This window comes from Haemaphysalis longicornis, unplaced genomic scaffold (assembly GCF_048455015.1).
Source record: "Haemaphysalis longicornis isolate Haplotype H1 unplaced genomic scaffold, Haemaphysalis longicornis Haplotype H1 scaffold_1, whole genome shotgun sequence".
NCBI classification, from domain to species: Eukaryota; Metazoa; Arthropoda; class Arachnida; order Ixodida; family Ixodidae; genus Haemaphysalis; species Haemaphysalis longicornis.
In genome coordinates, this window is record NW_027526203.1 from 458,752,762 (window position 1) to 458,776,173 (window position 23,412).

Below are 23,412 nucleotides of genomic sequence, written 5' to 3' on the forward strand. Positions count from 1 at the left end.
CGGTGAACAGTCCCTGCACAGAATACCTTCTGGGTTGAACACTCAAGCTTGAACACAATTATAAGATGCTGTCTTCGTAACTAAGCTTAAGCGTTAAAACTAACAATAAAGAAGCAAGCCTCACTGGAGCATTACTATCCCTGTTACTTTTACAGCTGTAAAAACATTGCACTGATTAAGTTTGCATGCACAAAAAAATTTAGCCACCTTCGCAACTGAGATGTAAATACTGAGGAAACAGCGGAGCTGGTGGTCTTTACAAGCCTTCACTTGGCTTAGCTCAGGTCTGCCCATCTCATCAGTAGATTCCTAAAGTTCAAAATCCAAACCGCCACAGTTTGAAGCCAAAGTCCACTATGACTCAGCCAAAGTCCAAAGCCAACGCCCGCACTACGAACCCAAAGGAAATGCTGAGCACTCGAATGCGATGATAGCGCAGTCGGATAGACAGGGCCGTACCCAGAGGGGGGGTTTGGGGGTTCGAACCCCTCCCGAAATCTTTCCCAGGCAGCACGTAAACAATACTTACTGTTGCTTTCAGCAAAACTACCCCCTTCCCAAAATTCACACTTTGGCCAATGTGAAGAAATGAATTGTTACATAGACAAAATTAATAAAAAAAAATAAGGAGACTTGCATCAGTGATGCCATGGTGGTCTGAACGGATAAAGATGATCAGGTTTTATCTATGTAACTTTTATTTCTTCACGTCGGCCAAAGTGTTCACGGGAATTGCATACAAATGTCTTGTTTTTTCCTAAATAAATCAGTTGTTAGTCCAGCCACCTTTTAGTGTTCCTTCTTTTCGTGTCTTGCATCCTTTATCGCTGGTTATTTTTTTTATGCACGGTTTAATTCTAGTGCTGCTATTATGGCAAGATCAAAATAAATTTTGTCTGTTACAGGTACTAGTAGCTGTCCTAGGCAATATTCCCCTCTGCTCTTCTTCCACCACTTTTATAGTAATCTTCTTTTAGTCACCTTTACAGCCTTGAAATTTACTCTCTGTGCTACCCTTAAATCCTAGGGCTTCGGGAAGCGGAATATTTCTCTCATATGGCTTTGGGTGGACACACTCACATTCCAGCACTGCGTGCCATATAGGCAGTTTCCTTCAGAGACCAACGTGCCATCTGGTGGTTTTGTGAAAAACCCTAAATGCTCCTTCTTGTCACAGGACCGGGGGCGAGTCGCCGAGCACGAGCAGCGCATTAGGCCAGGAAAGAGCACAAAGAGCATCCCCTCAAAAGCCGCGAGAGGCATATAAAGCAGAGCTTCAAAAATCCCTTCAACTCAGCTCGCTGATGAATGCCACGGCATGCTTGCATACGGCCGTGAAAAGGTGACACCTGGCCTAGGCTTGTCATTTTTCGGTGGGCGACTGTTTAACCAATAAGCTACGAAAACTCATCTAGTGGCTCTAGTTGAAGCCATGGAGGAAATGTTTTTTTCCCTCCAAGATTGAAGCTTCAACTCTTTCCCCATCACTTGTCCTGTCTAAGGCCCCTAAAATAGCTTTAAGGGGCCTTAACCCTGTCTCCACCGCAGTGCCTCCTTGCAGCACCTCTGCTACGCAGTAATTCTTGTTCCGTGGGCGCCGCCCAACACGTGACCTGTAGAAAGGTTGTGTTACACCTCCACGCTCTTTCCACCTCTTCCCCTACCCACAGCGTTGATTCTTCCCCACGGTACGGACAAAAGCCGCCCAGGATACCCCTCCTGGGAGTGCATACAGGAGTCAAAGGGAAACAACCTCAGTGGAAAAAACACTCAGCTCAAACTGCACTCGCGAGTGGCGGGGCCCCGTCACTGTGGCTAGTTTTCTTGGCCCTGAAAAATAATTTGTTCACAAATCATTTTTCTTTTCTGTCAAATGCTGTAAGAACAACAAAAGCCCCGCACTCAAGTAGCGCGCGCAGGCCAACAGAGCAAACGCACCACGGAGCGCCCTGGGGCCAACTTAGCCTCCTTTCCCGTAGTGCCACCTCAGCAGCGCAGAAGGCCTAGAGACTTCAATGTTATACCATGTTCATCTTTTCTGACAGGATGTCCTGAAATGAGACTCCGCAATTTTTTTTGGCTCATAAAGAAGCTTATTTTCTCTGTTAGGATTCATCCACTCCTCCATCTTCACTTGTATTCAACATACGGATGGACCTACCGATTCACTTGGCACAGAATTGGGCCCAGTGTTATCACAAGCTGTTCACTCAGCAGGCACTGGGATTTTGTTGTGTATGCAATCAGCACGGCTACTGCAGTCTTCTAGCCCCTCCCTCGTGGAAAATCTCTAATACCAGCTGGCAATACATGCAAATTTTCAACAGCCGTTGCTTTCCCGTTAGATTGCACCGATTTTTTAGCACCGAACAATATGCCTGCAGGAAAGATCACATTTCCTTTCTTTTTAGAAAGGGTGGACAAATGACCACCAGTTTAAAAGTTCTTCAGATACTATTAGGCAGGCCACAATTCCCGATTTTTGGGGCGCACTGGGGAATGCTCATTACTGTCTGGTTCTTATTCCACTCTAGCTTTGACTGATTCCCACCAGTGGGCAATATAGCGAGCAAATTTTCACTGGTTTAATGTGCTGCAGTAGTAGTATAGAGAAAGAACTGCAACCTCTACACGTTTCACATTTGTCTATTTATATGATGCAGCTGTACGATATGTGCCACTTTGCTAAACAAACAAGAAACAATTACAAAAAAGCTTTAATTAGATGCAAGTGGGCAGATGTATGTGGTTGTCTTCAGCGTGCTCAAAGTAGTCCATAAAATGTTTGTCTCTCTCTCAAAGTACAAATGCACACACATGGTGTCTACTTTGAAGTCGACGATATGCTTTCTGACGCAGGTGCCGACGTACTTGGCCCTTTGAAGAAGAAGAAAAAAAAAAAAGTTGCAGTCAGTACACCACAACCAAAACAGACACATGCACCGTTGCACCACATTATTGATGGGCTACTGCAATCAGTGGCATACATAGGTTTGACTGCGGATATGGCAAATATTTTTTAACATCCGCTATGGCTGATTACTGTTACATTTTTCTACGCAAAAAACAAACGCCCTTTGGCTGTCAAAATTGATTTGCTAGACGTGTGCAACCTGTTCTTTATAGGTGTTCACATATTGTTAACATTTGTGTGTTGTTTGCTCCAGCATAAAAGCCATCTGGCTGTTTCTGAGTGCACTACTGTACTTACTCTATTATGTGCTGATACTTCTTTGAATAAGTGGGATACAGAAGTCATGGGTCATCTCACATTTGAGGATTTATGCTAAAACACAGAGAGTACTCATGACATACGAAAAGTGACAACGGCATACCACGGCAGGTATGAAAACCAGTGTTGCAGCAGCGCACCAGTCAACTGCTGTGTCCCCTCATTGTACTCGCTACATTTCCCTTTGGTACATTTTAACAGCTAAATTTCTGTTTAAATTGCTGCTTACATAATTGTTTTCTTCTTTTTTCTTAATAGAAAAGCGGAAAAGTAGCATTGTCTGCTTGCTGTAGTGAGTAAATGATTATGACCGTTTGCAGTGCTATTTACGCTTTCAAAATGCCGACCAAAACTTACTCAAGCAATAAAAAGTAAAAAAGAAATTGTCTGTTCATTGCCACATTCAGTAATGCGAAATTTGTAAGCAGTGCAAACTACAGTATTCTTGGTCACGGCACAAAGCTGATGCGTCTCAGGAAGTGATCGCGTAATCAGCGAACACATGATGGCGCACACTACCTTCGTGTTATGTTGCAGTGCATAACCGCCGAGCATGTGGTCGTAACTAGTGTTTGAACGCCCTGCACAAACGCCATCCCAACAGATGGCGCCTTTGTGAAAAAAAAAAATAGACTAGTGAATTAAAAAAACGCAAAGAAATAAGAAAGCCTGTGATTCACAGTTTTTTTAGCTGGGGACAAGTTTTTAAATATCGCTTTTCATTTCGAATACAGACAAAAGTATGGTGCCGCGCTATTGTATGTCATGGTTGCCAGCATTATTTTTGGGAGGACACATACGGCTCGTAGATCTAAAAATTTCGATTTAAGAAGTTCTAGGGCCTTATGAGCAAAACCGTTTCTCATTAAGGTGCATTAAGGGATACCCTTTCATTTGGAATAGAGAATATATACTCGACAAAAATCGATTGTCTGCCCCTTTAACGGGTTAAATTGACCAGTCGGCCGTACTGAGCACTTACCAAAAAATGGCATGACTGCTCATAAGCTCAACCATTAACCCCCTCACCAAATTTTTAGGGTTAACACACCGAAGTCACACTGGGCTACGAGGTGCACCATAGTGGAGGACTCAGGATTATTTTTGATCCCCCGGGGGGATCTTTAACACGCACCGAAATCTCAACACACAGGGGTTTTCACTTTTCGCTTCCGTCTGAAAAACAACCACTGCAGCCGGGATTGAACCCGCATCCTTGAACTCAGCAGCACAATGCCTTAGCCAATGAGCCATGGCAGCAGGTAAGCTCAGCCACAGAAATTTGTCATAAAATGTATTTTAGACACCTGCACGGTGTCTCGAGAGCAAACACAAGGCGCTGCTGTCGTTTAGTTGCTCCAGTTGGGTATCGAAGATTGTAGGCAAACACTCCTCACCTACAACCTTTTTGAGCGAGGCACACTTTTCCCTCATTTGATTGATGTCATCTGCAAACGTGGCCACATCCTCTTCAGATTCTGCCACAGCATTCACCACTTCCTGCAGGGCAAACATCTCATCAGTTTAGCTTACGCGTAAGAAATGCATCCACGCCTTTTATAAGGTCAAATTCCCCGTGCAAGGTTGGAAGGAAAGCAGGAACAGTGTGTCCGCACAGTACCAGAGGTTTAGTAGGATTGCAACGCACTGTCTCTCAGCCCGATTAGCAGCACAGGCAACCATACCCTGTTGTCATAGAAGAGGTGCTAGTGACATGCGCAGTAATTCATGCACGAGAAAGCAATTTGAAAAGGCAACAAAACTTAACAGGGTGGATATAGTACCATTTTGAAAATTAGATGCAGATGAACTTACCCTTAATTTGGAGTGGAGCAATTTATGCAGTTTGTGCATATGGTTCACCATTTCAAGGGATCCGCTATGAAAGCAGATAAAAAAAAAAGTTCATCCTCGGAGAGGGATCACGGCACAATAACAACGCCAAAAAACTAGCCTCTGCTGAAAACTAGCCTCGCTGAAACAGGCACACTAGAGGCTTTTTAGCTCAAAAGGCTAGCTTTTTCATTGAACTGAATGACAACAACTTTTGTACTTCTGTTGTCTCTTGTTTTAGCAAACAATATATTGTTTACATAGGTAAAATAAAAGGTGGCCTTCCTCTCTACTGTTTCCTTTATATTTTTTCATGACATAAAACAGCAGGTCCAAAAGTGAACCCAATTACTGCCTATCAAGTTGACCAAGCTGTGCAGTGCATCTACCACGTGTACAGGTGCCCCAAAAAATAAACGGAGCACGGGTTGGTGACAGAGGATTTGTCCGCCATGAGCCTAGCCAGCCCCCTCTAAGTGACCTCACAAGAAAGTCATTCTATAATAAAACCAGGCCGCACATATTCTATTCATGCTAGCAGGCGCATGAAATATAAATTATTCTAATTTCACGAAGACGTGCTCCATTTACTTTTTGGAGCACCTGCACAAAATACCACGCATGGTGACCACAAAAGCGACTCAATAGTGCAGTCGATTACACTAATAATCGCCGACTTTTGGTCCTGGCAGTAGGAAGAGACAATAGCTCTAACATTTACCTGCATAAATCATTTGACTACACTGGTGTATACGAAACATTTGACTGAAATCAAACAAAGCTTATGGTGTGCAGTAGTCTGCTTAAAAGTGCTCGCTGAAGTTTCTGCCTTCTAACAGCAGAAGCTTCCCGATAAGTTTATTTTCCATCCACATGTCTTTACTTTGCTGTCCTTTTCTTTTTCTCTATAAATACATTCAGATCTGCTCTTTCAATCTAATTTCACCATTCAGAATTTATGGCGTCAAAAATAACGCTGCAGAAAAGTGTGTGGGACACTGACCCCATTTTCATTCCTATGGCATTTCTGTTACAGGGATACTAAAGGCAAATTAAATGGCAAGATCATGCATTTCATTGCTTTCTTGGCTTTTGTTCAACGACCAGCAATGCCTTGTTGCTGAGAGACAAATCATTAAAGTCTGCATTTTTTTCTCCTGCTTCTTTCCCATTTTTTTTTTTTTTCGTGAGGCTAAATAGCACTCGGAAAGCACCCAGTGCAGGCCAGGATCTGATTCTTCTCGACTTTACTTGAGCGTCGCCTTCTTAGTAAAAGTCTAATTAGTTTTCACTACAGGTTATAAGCCAATCAGAAAGGGTGTTTTTGACACCGTCTTGGAATGGCGGAGCATGGCAAAATCAGCCATGACACCCTGCACCCGTAGCAAAAGTTTCCTGTGAGAAGCCGCTGGCTGGGAGAAGGTGTAGAAAATACAAGTGCAATTGGCCATAAATGACACTGACGACTGTATATTGCGTCCCAGCGGCGTAACCAATTGCGCTAATAACCTGACTTTTTGAGTTGGCTGTTCTATGTATATATGCACTAGTGGCAAGCAGGCACAGTTCACTCCCACGTTTGCCTGCACGCACCTTTTACCTGCTCTTGTACCGCAGTGATACATTCCATGAAACTGAAACTAAGCCTACTGCTTCTGGTGAGCCATCTTATTTTCTTAATGTCTTTATAAGTTTGCATCTCCAAGAAAGCATGTGCTCAGCAAAATACGTTTATTTTCAATTTACATGTCCCTGCTGCCAAGGGCGTCCGCAGAACTTTTTGCAAGGGGGGGCATCCATTAGCGGGGGGGGGCGTGTGTACGGTTGGATAGCACCAAAAAGGCGCTATTTGTGGTTACAAAAATTACAAACAGCGAATTAGAACCAGACTTGGAGAATATACATTGGATTTTATTACCGAACAAAGAAATAAAGTTAATAAAGAAAATGCGAAAAGTTACTGTCACTTTGTAAAGAGAGTGGCCAGCCTCGCTGCGTGAGGGTTCTTGACTTACGCCACCTGTTCGCCAGCACACAGCAAAATACGTTCACATACATACAACTGCACTCCGTCAATGTTCTTTGAATAGCAGCTGCAGACCCCTCGAGTTTTTCTGGGCAAATTGCGGGATGGCATGTGTGATGAAGTCTGTTGAAATGGCTCACACAATAAAGATACTAGTGGCCTCCCTCACTTTCAATGCAATAAAGGCGTACAAGCGTTTTGAGGGGCTGATTTACAGGTTTTGTTTCGGGGCTTGGGTTGTGCCGACATTTCGCAATTTCGAAGGAAAGGGTGTACAAGGTGATGGGTCGGGACGGGACATGGAGGAAAAAAAAGGTTCTCCTCCGTGGCCCGGGAGGATGTTACAGTCTCCCTGTAGCGGTGAAGATTTTAAGCTAGATATAGCTGCAAATTTGTCCGAAAACTGATGTTCTTGCGCTAAGACTGCATAAATCTAGAGCTAAGAGAAAAAAAAAAGTCAAGCCTTTCAGAATTGTTCGCTATCTTAAATAGCCAGCACAGGCAGTCTGTTTCACTGCCGTCACATGACCGGCAATGTCAGTCAGTGGGGCTCTTAGATTTACTGTCTCGGACTCACCGTGGAGAGTCCGCGGGTAGTCCGAGGATTCCCCGAAGCCATAGGTATGCATGGGAAAATCTAATGCCGGACTGCTTCTCGGGGAGTCGGTGGCGAGTACGAGACTGTAAATCGAAGAGTCCCACCGTCTAAAGTGCAATGTTGACCGCAGTCCTGAAGGGCGTTCCATGCCGATACGCAGGACCTGAGTGTTCTAATCATTTGAGTAGCATGGATTGCTGGGCAAGTTGGTACATGTGCATAATTAAAAAAAACTTTGGGCTAAAGGGCGGAACAAAGGAGATAACGTCGGCGTCGTTCTCTCTTCTCTTCCGCCCTTCAGGGCAAAGTTTTTTTAATTATGGGCCAACCAAGCTGTGCAGCTTTTTTGTAGTGCATAAAAATATCCGAATCTCCAAGGGGGGGCAGTTGCCCCCCCTTGCCCCCCCTTCCGGACGCCCATGCCTGCTGCCCCAGTGTTTAAGAAAGTGTTTGCACAAACTTCTTCAATCCCGTTTCACCATTCGTGACTAGTGATCTCACAAATTGTAGTGCAGGAAAGTGTATAGAGGGGACGATACCCGTTTTCATGCTTTTGGCATTTCATTCAATATTGAGCACCTGCTGCTGCTGCTGCTGCTGCGAGTAGTATATTTGTATTAACAACACTGTAATTTACCAACATAGGCTCGGTATTTGTGCATGCAACCGGTACCGGTTAACTATTTCCAATTATCCACGGCGTACATTTGTAAATAGCAGCTTCGAAGGAACACGTTGGCTATAAGATTACTTTAAAGGGACACTGAAGTGATTTGTAAACACTGCGGGATTACTAGTGCAAATTGTAGTCTGGAGTCTCTAAGACATGTTTCAACCACACTCCCTGCGTTTATGCGACTTTATTCAGCAGGAAAACCAATTTGAAAATGCTGTCCTCCTCTGCATCCTCCTTGCTGATTTCCTATGACGTTTCGTATGACATCAAAACAAGATGGCTTGGCTTGACTGCGCCCAAAAGGACGTTGAATGGGGTTAGTTGGTGATGCTTCATATTGAATTGCGCTATGCATACAGACAAATAGGACGCTAACGGGACGCTTGGCCTCGTCCCAGTTCCGTTAGCGTCCTATTTGCTTGTATACATAGTGCAATTCAATATGAAGGTTGACTGCACTACTGTATGGCTCGGCGACCATCCAACAAAATCAGTCGGCCCAGCGTTAAGTCAGCTGGCCGCCGGTGGGTCGTCGCAGTTCGTTCCCTCAGTTGAAATGAAGCCATGGCACATTTGCGCCAGGAAGAATGGGCCTTTAGTTTGTTAGTCTGTAGGCTGTATCAAGCTTTAAGACCAAGACGCTCCACACAAGCACACATGCGACACTTCATTGACTGGTGCACTAGTAGAAAAATTTAAGACCAATTGAGGGAGGGAGAAGAGTCAGCGAAGTTAATGTAGGTACTAAGAAATTAAAACAACCGAAACTTTTATAGTACAGCGTAAAACCAGGGTGCGGGAAGCACTTTTTGCACTGGGCAAAATAGCCCGGCGGTCAGCAGCAAGACCACACATTTGCGAACACTTTTCCATCTAAGGAATGCATTCGCTAGACATGAGATATTGTAGGAATTCGGGGGATACTTACTGCACAAGCGCTATACAAGAAATAATCATCTAAGATGCTTGAAATGCTAAAACTAAATAAAAATGTAAACTGGCCATACATTATACTATACTTATTTTTCGCCCCTGGCAGTGTTGGCTTATGGCCAAGTGGTCTGGAGCACTAGGCATATTGTTTTGCAAGTCGAAAGTTCGAATCCCCGAAAGTGCACGTTTTTCTTTTTTTGAAGTGAATTTATTTGTTTCGGGGAAATCTTTCTTATACTGAAATCACCATTTTTGCACTGTAACATTTATTGCTCCACGAGCAAGTTCGCAGAACGCGTGCAGACTTACACTACGCGCTGGCGAGTTCTCGTTGGCATGGTGTTGCCATAAGCACTGACTGCTTGTGGACGCAGTCCCGAATCTGTCGACCCTCGGCCTGCTGCGAACACGCGTCTTACGATACAATGCTAAATTGCACCCTGAGCTAGGCAAGCTCCAAAGGTGGAGGAAAGGCGCATTGCATTTGAGCGTCTGCGGTGACGCGGCGGGCATTTACCCACCGCGTACGCCTCAACTAGCGATTGTTACGATTACACACCATGCTGGTAGGCTTATCTGACGCATTTTACAGCCAACACCATGGCAGAAGCGCGGTACGCCGATTACTGAGATATCGAGCTGCCAAACCAACGATAACGTCGGATGCCTAGAATGTTGTTCCACAGAACCGAAACCAAAACTGGTCTGAATTCTAATCTTGGACATCGTCCAATCACATAGCACCTTGTATTGAAGTCGCTGCTGTTAGTTGGTGCGGCTGCTGCAAACCGCACATGGTAGTTTTTCTTTCAGGCTTTATAAAATAAATACCGCCTTATTGACTGGATAAACGGTGAGCCAGTCTACACAGTGCAAGCAAAAACAAATTCACTTTACACTTGACAAATTCACTTTAGTGTCCCTTTAATGAATAAGAAGTGTTTTGGACAGGCTGTACTTAAGTGATTTCTGCAAGAAAATTAACTACTAAGGCTCCTCACCCAATGAAAGTGGGGCTAATGCATGCACACGCAAAATTTCATCCTTTACTTCTTACGCCCCACCCGTCTTTTGATACTTCCCAAGCCCAGCCACAACACAATGCTAAAGTTCAAAAGGTACCAAAACTGACACCTCATCCAATGCCACTTACTCCGGGGGCAGAGAGTTGAGCACTTCGCAGAACGCTCCCTGGTGGATGCTGGCAGCTGAACCAGGGTACATGTGGTAGTCTGAATGGCCCGGCTCGCCGAGGTTGACTATGCGCAGGGGAACTGCAGAGTAATACTTGAAGGCACTGCACGAACAAGAAGAGGCAGATTTTAACAGCTGTCTTTATGGCACAAGGCCGACTAAGGGTAAAAAAAAAGCTGGTCTGGACTTGCTCCAAAATGAAGGACCGGAGCCCGTTCGAGCTACGCAAGCAAGTTGAAGGCTGGAAACAGGTTCAGGTGGCTCACTGTGAAAACATTCTGCATTAATGGCATAAAGCTTTGTTGTAGCACCTTCCCCATGCCTGCTTCATTTGTGCGGTATGTTTTTCACAACAAACAGCCTTGAATCATGCTGAAAGATATGTGCTTGCTGTAAGCTATACGCCTCGAGCTTCACGATGGCTGTGCCGCCTGGTACCGCTTCTCCGCAGTGTCTATGAGATGAGCGCCAGATGGCTGATAGGAGGAGCTCATACAATGTTTTGTTTCTCTTTCACTTCTTTTTGCCTTTCCGCGCCCTAAATAACTTGTTATGGTCCCGTCTGTAAGCAAATAGTACGTTGAGGGCACTTTCAAAAACAGATGCGGCTTGGTAGAGCGCCCGAACGCCAACAAAAGCTGTTTGGGGACGCAGTTCTGTGCGCTTCCTGACCGTTCTTACGGGCATCAGCAATGGCAGCAGCATATTGCCACTGTCACCTTCAAACATGTCAGGCACAAGTGACAGCTATTGTCGCCTTGTTTGGACACGTTACTGGCACAGTGAGAGGTTGGTTTCGTCTTGCAGCGCGTGCAATGAATGCGGGTTCCTTTCAAATATAAACGTTGTAAAAAAATCTGCCTCAGGGATGCGATCATCCCAATACCTGACGGCCACTTGTGCCTTTTAAGGGAATATAAGGTACACGTAAAATGTTAAGAATAGTGCAAGGCCCTGCGTCATTAAATATGTGCACACTCGCGCCCTCCAGAAAGAACCAAGGAAAGTTAATGAAACCACTGAATAATAAATGGTCGGCAAGTTTGGAAGAAACAGACTAGCTCGTATGGGAATGAAAAGACCCAGGGCAGCTTCAGAAATGCTAAAGACGTTCGTCTCAGCTTAAGCCAGGTAGGACTCACCAGACCCAACTAGAGGCAAAACACACTGCTATTTCACGCAAGACATGAGGGAGGGGGGGGGACAGGCAAACGCTTAACTATTATTGTGTCCGAATGAGGAACGAAATTAAGGAATAAACGTTTTAGTAATCATACACACAAGCTGCGCATTCACTTTCCTTTTGTTTTTCGACTTCCATAAACTGCTGATCACTTGGCAGATGCATTTTTTGAAGTACAGGGTAGGCAGTTCACAAGGGATAAAAGACTTGGAAAAGTGTGGTATCTGGTAAGGCTCTCAGATTTTAGTTTGTGCTAGTTTCTGAAGGCTGCCTGTGTCATATGGTGATGTTTCAAGGCATTTATTCGTGCAGGCGGCTTACTCTATAAGCCCGTCACCGCGCTGCTCGTGGAGAGTATACGGCTCGAGCTTCGCAATCGCTGCGCCGCCTGCCGCTGCTTCTCCACGGCATTTACGGGATTTGCGCTGCGTGGCTGATAGGGACTCGCGTAGTGTTTCGGTTCTGTTTCACCTTTTTTCGCATTTCTGCGCTCTATAAACTTGTTATGGTGACGTCTATAAGCAAAGAGTACGTTTAGGTCACTTAAAAAACAGGTGGGTCTTCGTAAAGTACTCGAACGCAAACAAGAGCTACCCGGGGACGCGATTCTCCGCGCTTCGTCGCCGCTCTTCCGGGCGACGGCAGCAGCATATCACCACTGTCACCTCCGAATACGTCAGGCACAAGTTGCCTAATGTCGCCTCGTTTAGGCCTGATACTGGCACAGTGAGAGGTTGGTTTCATTTTGCTGCACGGACAACGAATGCGGCTTCTTTTCTAATATATACGCCGGAGAAAAATATGTTTGGGGGATGTGATTACCCAATCCCGGACAATAACTTATGCCTTTTATAAGACTATAAGCCATGCAAAAATGTTAAGTATATTACAAGGCTGTGCTCCGTTAAATATGTGCCCACTCACGCCCTATAGCAAGAACCAAGAAAAGTCAATGAAACAACGAAAAAATAAATGCTGTGTAAGTCCGGAAGAAACAGAATAGCTCTAACGAGAATGAAAAAACCCAGTGCAGCTTCTGATACGCTAAAGACGTTCGTCGAAACTGAAGCCAGGTAGGACTCACCTGACCAACTAAATGCGAAACGCACTGCTATTTCGTGAGACATGGGTGGGAGGGGGGGGGGGATACTCTACGCGGACAAATGCGGAGCGAAATCAAGCAATGAATGTTTTAGAAATCACACACACAAATCTCGCCTTCCGTTTCCTTTTGTTTTTCGACTTCAACGAACAGCTGATCGTTTGGCGGAAGCATTTATGGAAGTACACAGGGTAGGTGGTTCACAAGTGATGAAAGGTGCCGTTGAAAGAGTGTGGTATCTTATAAGGCTCTATGATTTCAGTTTGTGCTTTATTCTGCAGGCTCCCTGTGCCATATGACGATGTTTCGAAGAAACGTTTGGTCGTGGACGCGGATTATACTTTAAGCCTGTCTCCGCGCTGTTCGCGGAGGATATATGTAGCAGATGAATGTTTTCGGGCGCTCACCTCACGACAAGACACCATTTGTCGTGTGCTGATCCCCGAGTATAATTCTGCATTATCCATCGTACTTTCGTTGAATGTTCGCGAAATTAAGACACACTGGCTTGTAAATTGTGGTGATCAATATATGAGGTATATATGATACTCACAAACGTAACTGGAGGGCTGTCAGGTATGAGTGTTCCGCTAGATTATGTAAATGCCCAAGACCGATATACATTGTAGCATATAGCCATAGCATGAACATCTGAGGAAACACTGGTTACGGAGACACTGTTAGTAAATTTCAGGGCAGTGTAACTACAATCAGCTCCATGCATACGCTGGTTCCACGACGCTGGCCTGCGAAACACACCTGGCGCTTATGCAGGTTGAATGTACCACACTAAGGTTGCGTCAGAAACATTTACACTCTCGTAAACACACCCCCCTTTGCGAACACAGTGACTGCTCCACATAAAAATGGATTTTTAACGCCCACAAACGGCAAATCTCAGTCGTGAACATGCCGCAAAAAGCAGCGACGACAGTGGGGAGCGGGGCGGAGACTCCCACGGCTGCTTTCGAAACAGGCCGCTAGGGGGATTTCAGTGGCGCCCCTACAGGCAGCGCTCGAGGCGTATATGAAGCAGATGATGAATGTTTGCGAGGGCTCTCCTCAGAACAAGCCAACCCAGCATTAAATTCTTTGTCGTGTGCTGATTCCCAGGTATAATTTTGTATTATCCACCGTACTTCTTTCGTAGAATGCTTGTGAAATTTATGCCACATAGGCTTGTCTATGGTAGTGATCAACATCCGAGGTATGATATTGGCACGCTTAACTGGAGTGCTGTCAGGTATGAGGGTTCTGCTAGATTAGGCAAGCACACAAAACCGATATACATCATAATGTATAGCCGTAACATGACCATCCGAGAAAACGCTGATTCTGGAGACACTGTTAGTAAATTTCAGATCAGTGAAATTACAATCAGCTCTATGCATAAGCTGACTTCGCGACGCTGGTCTGTGACACACACCTGGCGCTCATACAGAGCGAATGTTCCACACTCATATCGCGTCAGAAACGTTTGCCGTAACGTAAATACACCACATCTGTGAACAGAGCGACTGCTCCACATAAATACGTATTTCGAACGCATACAAACGGTAAATCTCAGTCGTGAACATGCCCCAAAAGCAGCGGCGACAGTGGACTAGAGTGTCCCATGGCTGCTTTCGAAACGGGCCACTAGGGGGATTTCAGTGGCGACCTTACAGGCAGCACTCGAGGCACATAGGACAGTTACCACTCGTATGAGGTCTGCATGACATCAAAGGTCACGATATTAAATATGGGAGCAAGGCATGCATTAGGCTGCATTCTGTACTGCCCCACCTCCTCCCTCCATATGCTTTGTCCTTTGTACATTTTTCATCTCCACATACTTGTAACGTTCACCTATAAAAAAAAAAACACCACTGCCGTAGGTTATTGACTTCGCTAGTTCAGCACCAATTGCTTTTCGAAACGAAACTGAAGGCATGATAGCTGACGAAATAGTGAAAGAAGCAGCCTGCCTCGCAGTGCAGGAAAGGTGTAGTCTGCGTTTTTAGATACGAAGAGCTCACGGAAAGCTTTGATTTACGTTTATTTCACATGCTCTACCACTTCGAAACTGGTTGTTCAGGAAAACATCTATACATGCTTCTCCATGAGCTCTCTCCATTTACCATATTTGTGACGTCACAAACCGTGGTACCCAAAAGCGTATGGGGCGTCGTCCCCTGTTTTGATGTTTCTGGCGTTTTCTGCCTCATTAAGCAACTGCTAGTTGCGAGAGTGGTGTATTTAGATCCTCGGCACCGCAATCCATCGATACAGGCCAACTTGTTTCCACCCTTTAATGTCCCTTTAAAACATATTTCTGTAGCCATACTCTTTTTGTAGAGGCAGCAGACGGAAAGTCTGTAACATTTACAACCACGCTGTGAGCTATCACAAGTAAATTAAACTTGGCATAATGATAAAGTTGTCTTCTTTAAAGTGAACACAAAAACCTGCATATACAATTGAACCTAAAAAAAAAACAAAACAAAGAAACACAGAAAAAAAAAAAGGACAAAGAAATGGTAGCAGCCAAACGTTGAAAGACGGATGCATACCCTGTTTTATACAGTGTGCAACACAGAGGAAGCTACGGAAGTAGTCCACAGCAAAAAATAAACCAATTGTGCCATTCTGCCTCACATCGGGGTTCAGTGGTACGTGGCACGTGCCGGGAAATGGAACACGTTTGAAGGATTAAACAGAGATGAGGACTTTCTCAGATGAGAATGTTTCTTAACAAAATGAAAAAATGTAAGAAAGAAAATAACCACAGACAAAACATGCTGCCTACATAACTGAAGGGAAATACACAAGTGTAGTATCAAAACTGGATGTGTTGTGTGTTCAAATTTCTGGTGCGCTTGTATCCGGACTCCACTTGAACATGTTGCACCATCTCGTGGTTCTTCATACAACAGATACTGAAAGCAAAATGCTGTCCAATATTGCAGCAGTAAACATACGTAAACTTAGCCTGTTCAAACAACACTAAGAAAACTAATTATAATAATAATTGTGTTCACAGTATTATCAATTTTATTGCTTTGATCAGCCTTGCGCTCTGCTTTTCTCGTTGCAGGAAGCACCCAATTATGCTCTCCAGCCTTGGCAGCATTGCACACTATGTATGTAGTGGAGTAGAGTAGCTAGCAGCGTTTTCTCTCCGCACCTTCCGATAAAAACCACCAGATTTTACAGAATCCAAGCTGTGATCAGCAAAGGATGATATGTTAACAATAGTGGGCATTAACTTTGAAGTATGATATTAAGCATGCAAATGGGAAAGAAAAGAGGATGCAGAGCCAGATTAAATTCAGCATGTGGAACAGAGAAGACAGCAGCAGAAGCTGGACCTCTAGTTTCCTGTCGCTTTTTCCCTTATGAAGTACCAGCATAGCCAAGTTTCCACGATATTACATGCAACGCTGCTTGCTGTTGGAGGAAGCGCCAGCTACTATTTCCCAAGAATACGCACGGGTCTGTGGAGCGCAAGAAGACATGCTCCATTGAGTGTGTTGCGTCGTTGGATGAAGTGCAGCCCCGGAACAGTGCAAGCAGGAAGAAGTTGCCGTATCCCTGGCCTAGCCTCCGCACCAGCCGCTGGTGGAGCACCTGCTCTCGCAGGGACGTCTGCAGGCCTGTGTTGCGCCTGAACCGGTACCATCCGACCACTTCCTAGGGAAAAAAAAACGGCGAGTTATCATCACTTCACGGATGGCCAGCATTCGGCCACGTGTGACTAATGCAATGCGGCATTTGGCAAGCTCACGAATATTCAGAGTGCAGAAATTTCTGAACTGGTATAATTGGGAGGAAAGGGGGGGTACACCTTTGGGAGGGGAGGCGATAGGGGTACGCCTCTGATGTGCACTGTTGATAAAGCGGAGATTAAACTGATCAGATTCGATTGAACTCTTCTGTCGTGCCAAAAATACATTGTGTTAATATCTTGCCCCGATTAGAGGCACTGTTATGGACAACCACACCCTACATCATGCCACCAGGAAGCCTCCTCACAAATTTTAAGTCAATGCCTGTCCATCGGCACCTGACATGCAAAAAAAGAGAGTTCAAGCAGCAGGATTTTTTTATTTCCGGAAGTTTAATGGTGGAAAGAAGTTGGTCGCGGCATTAGGAGGGTCTTATGGATGAAGGCAACACCGATGCGTGCCTTAAGAAATTAGAAAGTGAGGGTGCTGCCTTCAAATGTTCTTTTTGCGTTGTTCCAGTCCTGAAAAGCGCGAGTTTAGCATGCAACACTACCTCAGAGTAATTACCGGTGACTGTTTCTCCATGATGAGTTCTTGCAAACTTCCCCATTTCTCGCTCTAGAGTCGTTTACCTTTTGCTTGTCCCGAAGCAGTGCCGTCAGTTTGTCCGCGATTAGGTGACACCTCTTGTCGTAGAATTCAAATAGGTCGCACGAAATAATGGAGCATATTTCTGCAATAAAGACATTAAAGGCACTTACAGTCGAAGAGGCATATCTTGGCGCCCACCTAGGCACTGCATCTCAAAGAAACCAGGTAGCTTACTAAGGTTGGTCTCCTCTTTTTCACCGTGCAGTTGAGAGTCGCTGATTGTATCCGTGATTCGGCTGGAGATCTCTCCCAGGAGAAATCCTTCCTGAAACATTACGCGAAACATTACGCGAATGTTTGACGCGCTCACTGTGGCCACAAGGGCTCCCACCTGATCGCCAGGGCTGTTGCAGTGCTCGTATATCAACGTAGACAGCAAGGGACCACTGATGGTAACCGTAACCGTAGCCATGAGTTGCGCTGGGGACAAGAACACAGACGGTTTTCAACGGTAAAGCTGTTTGAAAACAAGCAGGAAGTACAGCAATGCTGCAAACAGCAATGAAAGCTACGGCAAAAAAAAAAAAAAAAAAACAGAGCTGTCTCTCGTCACGTTTGCAGCGAATATTTACATGTTCAACGCAAAACTAAGCTGTCCTATTTCGCGCAGGGCAGTCATCAGCTGACAATAGGCACGAGCCATGAAACGGCACAGTTGTTCACAAGGGATAACGCAAACTTGCATACCTGAGCATGAAACCGTTTGTGGGCTTTATTTCGCTTTATCGGTTGTTCAAGTATTCTCGCAATCAGGATACGCGAACTCGAAAAACGCCCCAGCGGGCAGCGCACAGCCAGCGACGCGCGCGGCGTAGAGCCCAACCATCGCCTTCTGTATTCTTTCCCAACCCAGCAAGCACTAGAGAAGGAAAAAAGAGAGAGAGAAAAAAAAAATAACTCGCACGCTCTATGCTTGCACGCTTCTCGGAAAGCCGGAAAAACGTCACACGAGGGCGTGCGAGCGTCGGCCAATGGCAGGCTACTAACGTGACGTAAAGCCGCACGCCCTCGGTCGTCATCATTCGCGTATCTGGGAGTCTAGTGGACCGGACGGTCACCGTGGGGTCGCCAGTCAAAAAGGGGAACCGCGAGCTCGACGGCTGCAAATTCGGTGCACAGCGAATAGACCCCAAGTCCCTCAAGCACAGTCACTTCCCATCAAAGCCAGGCAATCATGGCCGATAAGAGAAAGAAGGTAAGCCTTTCCTTCTGGATGTACCACTGCTGTCCGCGGTACATCGTGGGTTCCTCTCGATGTACGGGCGCCCACAGGCTACTTTCGCAGATAAAAAAAAAAATATTCTCCGCGCTTCTCTTCGCGGCGCGATCTTGTGTGCGGAGCTATCGTGTTGAGTCTATTCTGGTTTACGCAATCGCAGACCGATCTTTGATTTTTTTCTCGTTTCATTCATTGATAGCGTAATGCCGGGAGAGATTGCTCTGCTTCTTATCTTTCGTGTTTCGCGGCGTTCCTGTGCGCGGAAAGCATTCTGGTTGTTTATTTGGTGTTCAATGTGGAGTTCAAACAGCGACGATGTAGCAACCACGTTCGCTAGGGTCACCTTCAGAGTTCATAGCCCGGCACATTATTGGCTTGCGCCACGCGCATATTACTACAGCGCGCGGTGTTTTAATTGTGTAAGTGACGACTGGGCCAGCAATCCTGATTCCGCTCGCCAGCTTAAAGCAACGCTAGTGTCTCAATAAGAAATAACGACTACCAGACTGTTTGGAAATTTGGTTTTCAACTCTTTTTTTTTTCTTCTGTGACTTGTGCATCAACACTCGTGTTGTGAAGGCGGTCGGCTCAACGTGGTGGTGGACTATCAATCAGCCCGTCACGCCTAGCTCGAGGAAAACTAGTAGCCCGGAATGCATTTTTCATATTCGTTGTACCCGTGCCGCACTTTCTGGGAATCTGGCTTCATTGCACGCATGCGTTGTGTATGAATGGACGGGCGAGTGGCTGCTTGAGGAGGCTTTTTCCCTTTTCCAATGCGTGGTCCAACCATCCACAGCAGTGCATTCGGCGAAAGGAGTGTAAATGCCCCGCTTCGCGGCCTGCGACATTTCCTCGGTCGCGGGGGAGACGTGTGTATGCCACATTCTTCTTTTTCGAGGTTACACGTTTCCTTTAGAAACGTTTACGCCACAAGGTTCTGTTTTTCATTGTTAACTCGATTCCTCGTACTTTATTTTTTTTACGCGCGCGCGATTGTAAAGAGGGGGAAGGAGAGCTAATTGTTCAATTTAAAGGAATCTTTTTTTTCTCTGCCTCTATGAAACGCACACACTGAGGAACTAAATTGATGAGTACATTCTGTCCAGATGCAGCGCTATGTTTCGCCGCACCTGGTTTTGGCGCTGCGGGGATTAATTGCTCAGTCGTGTGTATCAGTGGTCGCGTGCGTAATGTTTGTTGTTCTTCAAACCGGTCCTGCGTGGAGGTGCTCAGTATTTTTTTTCTCCTGCTTTTCTACGCCTTTTCCTTATCTTGATTTTCCTTGCCGAGCAGCGGCCTTGCCATTTTTTTTTTTTTGCTTTGCCTCTATACTTGCGCTTTCACCTTGAGCTTGCCCGAAGGGATCATGAAAACAGCGTGTAACTCTTTGTCAGAACGTACTAGTCCTTCGGTAGCCATCTCGGTAAACTTTATTTTATCCCTCAAATTCTTTTTTCCCTCTAAAAATACAAAGATAAGAAATGTATGATTATACAGAACGTCAGCAGTCGCGTAATAGGGGAAATACTAAGAAAAGTTATCAGCGGGGCTCTTGGATGACCATTCCGGGATTCGCCACGAACACTCCGCGGTGAATCTAGACTGATATAATTGAAGAGCGCCAGTGTGTTAACTCAGTGTTAGCATTCAAGGTGACTTAAACGTAACTTAAAGCACCACCACGACACACAGTGATGTTCCTTGGCGGTGGCTTTACTCGACGTCCGCCAATCCAGGGATTTATACACACCCCCCTAACACCCCCCCAGAAGCACTTCGACACCCCCCAAAGAAGATTCCACAAGCAGCCTGCCTAGGGATTTATACAACCCCCCAAACATCCCACCGACACCCCCCCAAAATCGAAGTTCTGCATAAACCCCTGCGCCAATCGCATCAACGAGCCCTTGTGACGTCATAAAGTTTGGGCGCGAAAGTGACTGGTGAATCGCCTCCACCTCATTTGTTTTCCTTATTATGGGGATTAATTCTTTGAAGTTTGTGGTTAAATTGGCGTCAGTGTTACTAAGCCGTAGTAGTCTTTGAAATGAGCCAAACTTGGTGCCCTTAAATGAAGGATGGAATTCAAGTCCCCTGATTACTATTGTAGCGTTTCAAGGACCCTGTGCACATCTCCTACGGAGTAGCAGTCTTTACACTGACTTGACGTCATTGAGAAGAAACCGGTTGGAATCGCCGACCACACTTCCTAGCGGGAAGATCCATGGGTTTGGTTCTCGTTGTGGCGGGGAAAGGGTAACCTGAGCCCGCCTGAACTCTCAGCGCCATCTGGTAAAGCGGCGGGCGCGATTTGTTCGTAATTCATTCTTCAACAGCTGTCAATATATTGCGAGAACCACCCAAGAGGTGGCGCCGCTCGTTGAGATCGCCTCTGTTAATTCCCACCGTTACGCGCGGTAGCCGTGTGCCAGTCACCTTGGAAGCTTCGCCACAAAATTACGTTATTTTTATTTTGAAACACTACAAACTTCCAGCTGCAAGCTCGCAAAACTATTTCAACATTTGGTTGATTGGGTCGGCATGAAACAATCGGCCAAGTTGGGTCAGCGTCACTATTTGAGTGAGGGGAAAGTAGGTGGCAGTTCGCACCCTTCGGTTTTCCTCATTATGTAGCTGGGTTGATTGAATCCCGTTGTTTCGACGATTTTGTTTGGAGCGAAGTCATGGTTCTTCTAAGCTTTCTTCAGTATTCGTCATCGGAGGAAATACCCTAATAGGGCACTGTCTCCAACCAAATGCTTCAGGATGAGGTCAAACACAGGATGAGCGTGCACAAAACTGGCGGCACCGCAGCCCTTTCATGTGTCGGAAACGTCCACCACTTAGCCGCAGGGCTGTTAATCGACGTTTTTCTACCCTGGTTACCAGCGAATAGAGGATACCTACATAAGACTCCTAGACGAAATATATAAAGGATGTACGGGCAGCTTAATCATTCACAAGCAAAGCGGCAAATTCACGACACGAAAGGGAGATGCCATCTCTCCAAAAACTATTCACAGCATGTCTGGTAAGGGTATTCAGGAAGCTTGACTGGGAAAACACAGTATTAAGGACAAACGGAGAATACTTGAGCCATTTGAGGTTTGCAGACGACATACTCTTGCTAAGTGAGTCTGCAGAACACCTGCAAAAAATGCTTGAACTGCAATCAGAAAGCGTGGCCGTGGGGCTAAAAATAACTGAATTAATCTAAAGTATGCCGAAACCGCCTTGTTCAGCATATGTAACGAAACGATAGAACTAGTGGAAGACTATAATTACCTTGACAAATCCCTACGAGTATTGCTGACACCGAAAAGCGATTGTTGTAACCTACCGTCGTTGCGTTGGAGGTAATTTACTCAACGAAGCAGTGGTTTTCAAAATCTACCTTTTAGCGTTATCGATATGTACATTCAAATGCGATAGTAAATGCGTGCGCGTAGTTGTCGCACGAGCGGAGAAAAGCAAGAGGGCAGGGAAGAAAAGATGCGTACTTGGCCCGTGGCGGGTAAAGGAATTTTGATGGCAAGATAGTCGCGTGACGCTAGATTCTGTGTGTGCGCGCGAACGGGTGAGCCGGTTTAGCCTCGATAAATCCCTTAGTGTTGCCGGGCAGCTGCCTGAGTGAAAGTGGAACGAGCGAGTCCGAGCTTGGCTCCACCGACATTCCAAGGTAGTCAATTTTCGCGCCTGGCGCTTTCAAGCGAACCGCGGCGCGGACCACTTCGCTACCGAAGCCTGCTGTTTCGAGCTCCACCGCGGCTAAATTTTCTACGTGCGGGACCAAAACGGAGAAATGAATCGTTTCAGAGCGGAAGCTATAGGGCTTCTGCATATGAACAGCTGACAACTTGGAATACATACTAAAAGGGCGGCACAACAAACGGACCTTTCCCTTTCTTGTGTCGTCTATTTGGACGATCTTTTTAATTCCATCTTTAAGAGTCTCCAAGTAGCTCGCATGTTCTGGTTTCGTCTCTGACCGGTGGTAGCTCTTCAGCTGTGGCGGGGTCGTCCTCGGTATGCAAAAAAAGTTTGTTTCTGCTCTATCTACTGTTGCCGCGAGACCGTCGATAAGGGGATTGCTTGCTTCGCGCGGTGACAACGGCGCTTCGGGAAACCTAGGTAGAACGGCTGCGATAAAAGAGTGAACATTTCAGGGTGATGCAATTGTTGTAATCATTGCAGTGTTCTGGAACAGACTGCGGAGATTGTAAGCAGTGAGCAAAAATAATCTTGGGCGTGCACTGGGACATACTCTATCGCTCGGTTCTCACCCTGCGACCAATACCGATTGTTGAGTGCACTGGGACATACTCTATCGCTCGGATGTCACCCTGCGACCAATACCGATTGTTGACAATCATATCTTCCATTCCACGCCTAATGCGCCGGTTCACTGGGAACGTTTTAGGGCTCGGGCTGTCGGCGTCTTAGGTAGTCACGGTACTAAAATACCGGGACACTCGTTTTCTAACGCCTCGCGCTGGAACGTAACGCGTACCAAAAGAAAAGTGTACCGTGGATAAAACCGGCTCGAAATAAACCAACATGATTTAAAGATTTGTGGAACGCTCCCTGTCCGCGTCAGCAATCGTCAAGCACAAGCAGAGGCTGTTTGGAGACGGGTTATAATTTGTGTTACACTCGGGTACCCACCGGCTCTCGACACTAGGCCTGATCGGATGGGGTGGTTGGTCGAAGCATGAAAAGGGATACTTACCTGCTGCCGGGACCTCGTTGATCAGAGGACGAGCCCAGGGCGAGGCGCGGGCATTGCACTCGCGTTGACCCCTGCCACTACCCCAAACTGGGACAGATGGGGCATGCAAATTGCTTAAATCCGGTTCAACGCAAGAGAGGGCGCCACTGCTTCAGCAAGCGCGTGATTTCTTCTCCCACCGGCGCTTCTCCGGCGCCCAATCAGCACGCGCCGTGTGGCAAGAGGCTTACTATCTTTGAATACACTTATACACTGCATGCTTCGCCCCTTCCCAGGATTCACCTTAGTGGAGATGGCCCGTTTTTTATTTCAACTTCACTAGCTGG

The 23,412-nt window shown here is 46.0% G+C and overlaps 2 protein-coding genes across 5 annotated transcripts in view; one reads left to right on the plus strand and one right to left on the minus strand.

Moving 5' to 3' along the window:
• Positions 1–2,699: 2,699 nt before the first annotated feature.
• Positions 2,700–23,153, minus strand: LOC144156117 (BRISC complex subunit Abraxas 2-like). Of its 3 annotated transcripts, none has more exons than XM_077687946.1 (9): positions 23,087–23,153; positions 17,467–17,555; positions 17,310–17,400; positions 17,117–17,217; positions 16,250–16,449; positions 10,452–10,595; positions 5,048–5,111; positions 4,630–4,732; positions 2,700–2,877 (listed from the first exon to the last, which is right to left on the minus strand). In XM_077687946.1, the coding sequence occupies exons 2-9, from the start codon at positions 17,545–17,547 to the stop codon at positions 2,825–2,827; spliced, it is 837 nt and encodes a 278-aa protein (XP_077544072.1). In that variant the 5' UTR covers positions 17,548–17,555; positions 23,087–23,153; the 3' UTR covers positions 2,700–2,824. The 3 variants fall into 3 exon arrangements, with proteins under 3 accessions (XP_077544072.1, XP_077544070.1, XP_077544071.1); XM_077687944.1 differs by lacking the exon at positions 23,087–23,153 and adding an exon at positions 17,823–17,984; XM_077687945.1 differs by lacking the exon at positions 23,087–23,153 and adding an exon at positions 17,708–17,823.
• Hex-a (Hexokinase A) overlaps positions 18,150–23,412 on the plus strand; it is a 36,485-nt gene continuing 31,222 nt past the window's right edge. The window contains exon 1 of one of the 2 annotated variants that reach the window (XM_077687942.1): positions 18,150–18,330. In XM_077687942.1, coding sequence (XP_077544068.1) covers positions 18,310–18,330 — 21 coding nt within the window. In that variant the 5' untranslated portion in view covers positions 18,150–18,309. The remainder of the gene's footprint in view (positions 18,331–23,412) is intronic. The other variant, XM_077687943.1, reaches the window with a different exon arrangement.